Here is a 7,221-nt window from a genome sequence, read left to right on the forward strand (position 1 = left end):
GCGCAGAAATTCAAGCAGCTCGGCTTTGTTTGATGGCTAGTGACCATCCTTCATCCTCTTGATCACATTCCAGAGGTTTTCAATGGGGTTCAGGTCTGGAGATTGGGCTGGCAATGACAGGGTCTTGATCTGGTGGTCCTCCATCCACACCTTGATTGACCTCAGAGTTGGGGAACATTGTCAGAGCAGAAGGAAGCAAGTTTTCTTCCAGGACAACCTTGTACTTAGCTTGATTCATGCCAAAGCTGCCCGATTCCAGCCTTGCTGAAGCACCCCCAGATCATCATCGATCCTCCACCACATTTCACAGTGGGTGCGAGACACTGTGGCTTGTAGGCCTCTCCAGGTCTCCGTCTAACCATTAGACGACCAGGTGTTGGGCAAAGCTGAAAATTAGACTCATCTGGGGGTGCTTCAGCAATGCTGGAATCGGGCAGATTTGTCTTTGTGAAGGACGCATGAATCAAGCCTATATATGACATATATCAAGTCCCCCCCCTCCAAAAAAAAAAAAAAAAGAAAAAATGATATTTTAGATAATAAGGCCTGAAACTGAACATTTTGGAATGCTTTTGGGTGGTTGTTATAAGTGTAACCCTTCAAAGTTGCTCTTTAGGAAATATGTAGGGTTTTTAGCATTTTGAACCAAACAAGTTCTCTATCAGTTCTCCTTCAGCAAATCAAGTTTCTGGAAGAGGTCATCAATCAGTTGATTTCTTTGGGGGCTGAAAACCAAGCCAGAAAAAGGGAACAGACGCTCAACAGGACCAGAGAAAGGAAGAATGGCATTAAAGAGCTTCTTTAGGAAAGGGTATTGCTTTAAAGATGCCACATCCTTCCTTGGGTCTTCAAGAAAATGAAGGATCTCCAGCTCAGCTTTGTTGCTTGTTGTTGAGGGAGTACTTATCTGGGAAACATCTTTGCTATCCATAAAAACAAAGAAGTCATCTTCTTCTTCTTCAAGGGGTCTCCCACTAGAAGATTCTGATACAAGACCCAGCTCTTCAGCAGCCTGAAGCATTAATTGATGGAAGCTTCTGGTGTCTCCAGAAAGACAATGTGGTAGCCAGCACATCATTGTTGATTTAAAATTACTCCCAAGACAAACTGGCGTGTGTGTGTGTGTGTGTGTGTGTGTGTGTGTGTGTGTGTGTGTGTGTGTGTGTGTGTGTGTGTGTGTTTATTTAATCAAATATGTGATCACTATAATTAAATTGTATACAGCTGCAGTTTGATATTTAAACTATTACTGACAAAATTGAGTATTTTGAAATTACATTTGGTATTTGCATTACAAATTACAAAATACAAATGTAATGAAAATACGTATTTTAATTACATGTATTTTCGATACTGCCCAACTGTGCCTGTTGATTAGGTTTCATACCTGATAATAACACACAGCAGGAAGGCTCTCCCAGGAGCATCAGATACCTAATTAAATAGTTACAATGAGTACACATTATTTACAATATACTACAATATATGTTACACAAAACACCATTTTCATGCACAGGACTGCTGCCCTGCCACAGTGCTGTATACACTTACATTAGTGTTGGGAAATTTACACAGTAGCAAAATGCATAGATTTACGAAAAAAAAATGTGAAGCACAACTGACTTTTGCTTTCCTGTAGACATTTTGCATTAGGGCTGTAACGTTGCTAAAGAAGTTGATCATGGCAGATAAATGGTTATGTGGCGGGCGGACACAAAACAGATTACTGGATAGTGGTATATTTATTTTGCTGTTAAACATTAATTTCCAGCACAGCAGTCATTAGCTGCTAGGAGCAGTAATTGGGACGAAAGCTAGGTATCCAGAGACATAGTACTGGGCATTTAACAAAAGTCAGGGTCAATTATCTACAGTTAATGACCACTGCAGATCATATTAACACTATTATAAACCAAACAAATGTTTTTTTTTTTTTTTTTTTTGTGTATTGTTTTTTTTATTGTGTTTTTAGGTTATATATTGGACTGTCTGCTTAAAAGTTGTCTATTTTATGTTGTCCTTGAAAGCAAGTTTTAAGATTCTTGTTCTATTATCTTTGGGAGTGCTTCTACCGTTGGATAAATAGATATTACTTCCTGGTATCTCGTGTTGGATGCCACAAATGATGAGAATACAACAAATGAGGAGGAAATACCAAATAACCTCCGGACCCTTCTTAGATAGCAGGACTAGAATATTGAAAGACAACACCTAAAAGGCAGCAGACAGCCCAAAATATAACTTAAAACACATTTCAAAAACATCTGTATCAACAAAAAAACATTTGTTCAGTTTATAGCAATAATATGCTCAGAAGCAATCATTCATCATGATTGACATAAAACTGACACAAGATTCCAGGCAGTAACTGATTTTAACCTAATCTTTAAATGCTATTTTCCTTAAATTAATTATTGTATTACTAGGTATTACTTTTAACATGTTTTTTTTGTTTGTTTGTTACTCTGCGGTATCCCTTTACCAGTAACAATGTTTTTCAAAGAGGACTTTCAGTAAACTGACAATATTTTTCTGTTTTTGTTTTTGTGAACATTTTGGGTGAGTTCATTGAATCTTGCATTGAATTGGTTTAAACAGTGACAGATCTAATGTTTAAAGGAGTCAAATCTAGAACCGTAATATAATCTGATCACTGTATATCGAGATTGGAGGATATACTGACCTGATTTATGGAATCTTTCACAATTTCAATTTGAAACATTGATGTGCAACACAAACCCACAAAACTAGGGACATTTGACTTCTACCTAGGCATTGCAGCATAGACAGGGACCATTGCTTCAAGCCTATACAACAATAGTCTGAAATTAGGGGGGAGGGGGGGGACATAATTGAGTTTTCAAATTTTAAAAAGAGCTTACATTATTATTATTATTTTTATTTATTTATTTGCCAGATTCCCTTTAGCCAAGGCGACTTACAGGTGTTACAAAGCAGTACAGGGTTACAATGGAAGCTAATATATAACGTAGTACAGTTTACAGTAAGTGCAAATACCACTGAAATACAGTATGAACAAGGATGCAGCAAGTTAGGATTACAACAAGGTTACAATGACATATTAGTAGTGCAATAGTGCAAGGATAGTGCATCAGCTGAGGATCCAGTAATGTGGTGCGTAGGTCAGGGAAGTCCAGTATATAACAGGAAGTGTAGATCAAGAGACCTAGAAGTACAGTCTAAACCTTAGCCTTAACCAATACTTTAAGCACTACAGCAACCAGGACTAAAGGACAGTTGGAAATCCAGTGGAGAAAGACTTAGGACAAATGGAAGGAGACACTTTTTCACACAGAGTGGCAAGGGTATGAAATGGGTTAGCTAGTCATTTTGAGACAGGATCACTTGGATCCAATTTGACAAAGTTTTGAGATAAATCAGCTACTAGGAACTGGACAAGTTAGATGGGTCAAATGGTCTCCTTTCGTTAATAAATTAGTATGCTATTATATATATATATAATGTTGTTGGTTTATTTTGGTTAATTTAGCCATGTATTTATACAGTACCTTAGCATTTTAAAAGCCATCTGTAAATTCATTTTCCTCTTGTGCTTTAAAGTACTGGCTATATTCTAAATTAAGAACAGTGTCATAGTGTTGCTCAGTCAAGTCCCACCTTTAGTATCCATCCTACTGTTTATCTACTTAACAACTTCTCTTTTACGTCAAAACCCTAAAGTGCCGCACTGAGATTAATTCTTTGGTATATTCCTTAAAGATAGCAAATCAAACATCTGGCGGTATTTACTGTACAAACAAAACCAAATATTTATCCAGGTGCTAAGAAGTGAAAATGTATCAGTTACATTTTGTAATTTGAAGTTTAATAAATACTTGTAATGGATATCTGTTACAGTATAAACAGCCTCATTCCATAGAGATCACATTGACATTCCACAATATAATAAACAATTTACTTAAAAAATAATGTTCCAGAATCAATCAACACTGACTGTGTAAACACATAACATCTGTCTCTTGCATACATAAAATATGTATATACTGTCTTGATAACTAACTGCAGCAAACAGGATGCCCTCCCAGGGACAATGTCACAGGGTTCAGATGTAAACATATAACCAATATGTTTAATACAAAATATGAAGACAAACTTGAGGGAATTATTCAAGCCAAAAAAATTAACTTATTTACACTAATCCTTTAAAACCAATTTTTCATAATGAATTGTAATATTTTTTAGCTTTGAATTTGGAATCTTATAGCATTAGATGGTCATTATGTTAGGCTTACAGTGGAAAATTAAATATACCAGGTGTCACAGTTTGTTTAAACAAGCAAGTGACTCCAAATATCACCTTCCATCTTGCCCCTTGCATCTCATTCTGTTAGACAGGCACTTCCATACAATACTGCCTTAGGTCAGAAATTCTGAAAGGGTTACTAACAACTTTTACTCTTATGAACTCTTGTTAGTAATGGTCAATTAAATTAGAAGGTACTAATTAGTAATAACTTTCTTCCCAAATCTTCCCCAATAATAATGTAGCAAAATCTTAAATATTTTGGCAAAGCTTTTTGAGTGAGCCTACTTACTGCATTTGTACAATATATTGTTAAGCTATTTCTTGTTTGTTGTCTATGAATACTGACTTTCTCAAGTATACATCACAATCAGTGTAAGACAAACTCACATATAGTTAAATGTCATATGTTTATATTTGTGATAAATTAGGGAAAAGGATATATAATAAAATAAAACATAGCAAATACTTTCACTTTTAGGTTTACCAGAGAGAAAAGTATGAAATGGTAATGGTTTTGCTCGAGAGGCAGATTGACTTGCTCATCAATTGTAATCATAGTTGATAAGACAGCATGTCCAAGGCTTGTCTAGTATAGTATTTGCTAATTGTATAAGATAACTACTAGGAAAAAAATGTTATCTACCTTTCTTTCTATCTATCTATCTATCTATCTATCTATCTATCTATCTATCTATCTATCTATCTATTTTATATAATATTTGTGTTTGCATTATCTGACATAAAAAATAGGAGATATGAGGGTAACACTCACCTATTAATGACAGAAAAACTCTGTAGTCAGTCATCTCCTAATCTCAGAATGATCTAAATTCAAGCCTGTAGAGTTCACTCCTTGTTAGTGCGTAATGCTCCTGCAGACTGAGGTGACTAAGCCTGTGGGCGACAAAGGAATGTATGTAATTACAACCACTTGTCAGTTCTAGACCTGAGTTTGTCGTAGATATTTACAACCAGTCAAGCGGGATCTTCAGAGCAAACTGTGGGCCATTCAATTAGTCAGTATTTGCAATAAGGGGAAGGCTGATGTAATTGCCAAAATGAGTCTGTGTGAAGGAGTAGCTAATGAAAGTATATCTGATTCTACTCTATTCTGAACATTTTAAATTTGCTCGCATAAACACTACTTTGAATTAGATTTTTAACAGAAAAATGACTGGTAACTACCTAGTTAATTACTGCCTATGGCACTAAGTCAAGCACAGTGCTGACAATAATAGTCCATCTCATGCAGACAAACACCTCTCTCAGACAGAGACTACCAATTGTATGTTGGCTTTGTGATGTCAACTAACATTATTCAAAATCAATGAGCATTTGACAAAATCAATGAGCATTTAAAAGGATGATTTGAAAATAGAATATGATCAGATAATCTTTCATTAGATCTTCCTTCACATAGCTACTCAAGTGAAATATAGTACAGTAGTTCCCTTTCAAGTGGAATGACAACCATTACCAAATGGGAAGAGTCCTCTCCGACCATCAATCACTGAGCATATAAAACAAAGCTGGCCTATCAGGGCCCAGCTGTGAGGAGGAAGTCCTTCCCTCCTCCTGTTGAAGAGGGTCGTCCTCACAGTAGCATATTGCCATTTTCTCTCTCAGTCCACTGTGTCAGGTCACAGATTGCCTTGTTTGTTTTTTGGAGCCTACAAATTTATTTTCACATGGTAAGCTACACTCGAGTGTTTTGGAGATTGCTCTTGCCTTAGTCTCGCATCAGTTTTACTGATTACAGTTGGTCTCGACCCCTCTTATTGAGATTGGCAAGTGGCCTTTACTCTCTTTTACTACCTTGTGTAGTCTTATTTACCGTTGGTTGAGCTATTGTGGTGCGGTAGAGTGACCCCACGTCTCGCGGCATCGTCCTCTACGTCGATTTATGCACCGGCTTGAACAGCTCCTCAACGCTGACCCCTATGCCAATTGTTCGGCACGGGTTGAAAACATCTTTGGTGCCATCCCCGATGCCGAATTAACTTGGCACCGGTCAGAACAACGCAGATAAGACTCGACACCGATAGACTCGGTAACGAGAGACTTGGCACCAATAGGCTAGACACTGATGGACTCATCAGCGATAGTCTCGGCACCGACCACGGTCTCCCTCGGTACCAACCTCGGTATCGATTGACTCGGCACTGACTGCACCTTTTCGGTGCCGAAGCCGATACACTCAGCACCGATTACCAGCCCGGCCTTCTCCACGCTCTCTGGGCACCGACACCGATTCGTGCACCCTCGACGCCGAGATCAACGCGAGATTACTCGGCACCAGTTAACATCACGTGGCACCGACATCCTGCACCATGTCATTGTGCTCCACTGGGTCCCCCCTTCCCCAGGATCACCTCCATCAGGACCGCCACAGAGGCGCCAATGCTCAGCTGAGCGGCGCTTCCAAGAGCCATGCTGGAGACCCTCTTAAAGTCATAGGGTAGACTGCCCCTTTCCACCGGGCAGCCCCAGCTTCCCCACTCCCGCTCTCCATCCCCGGCCCCACACAGATCCCCCAAGCCCAGACAAGCTGCCCTTTACAGCGTCGATGTCGGATTTATCTGACCCCCCCACTTCAGTTGGGCAGCCACAGCGGGGAGCTCCATACTGCCCCTGCCGCATGTGTCACAGAGGGAGGAGTTCCGGGCCTTGATGCTGCGTGCAGCGGCTACCACGGACGTTCCCTGACCGGCAGAACAGTATGGGAATGGGAACCACTTCCTTAAGCAAAAGGGGCACCCACAGCAAGCTCTACCATTGTTCCAGGACTTTCTGGAGCTGGTTCGTACCTCTTAGGGCAACCCAGCATCTGCTCCCTCAAGCTCCAGAATGGCAGAATCCCTGCTTCTCACCGCAGGAGCTCAAGAAGCTGGCCTAGGCACATTCCCCACCATTGGGGACACGGTCATGGTACT

At 39.5% G+C, this 7,221-nt stretch overlaps 1 protein-coding gene across 2 annotated transcripts in view; it reads right to left on the bottom strand.

Annotated features, from left to right (window-relative positions):
- The window catches only part of LOC121319701 (proepiregulin-like), a 35,188-nt gene extending 30,011 nt beyond the window's left edge, over positions 1-5,177 (bottom strand). Inside the window, exon 1 of one of the 2 annotated variants that reach the window (XM_041257395.1) lies at positions 5,061-5,177. In XM_041257395.1, coding sequence (XP_041113329.1) covers positions 5,061-5,094 — 34 coding nt within the window. In that variant the 5' untranslated portion in view covers positions 5,095-5,177. The remainder of the gene's footprint in view (positions 1-5,060) is intronic. The other variant, XM_041257405.1, reaches the window with a different exon arrangement.
- Positions 5,178-7,221: the final 2,044 nt, after the last annotated feature.

This window comes from Polyodon spathula, chromosome 1 (genome assembly GCF_017654505.1).
Source record: "Polyodon spathula isolate WHYD16114869_AA chromosome 1, ASM1765450v1, whole genome shotgun sequence".
Taxonomy (NCBI): domain Eukaryota; kingdom Metazoa; phylum Chordata; class Actinopteri; order Acipenseriformes; family Polyodontidae; genus Polyodon; species Polyodon spathula.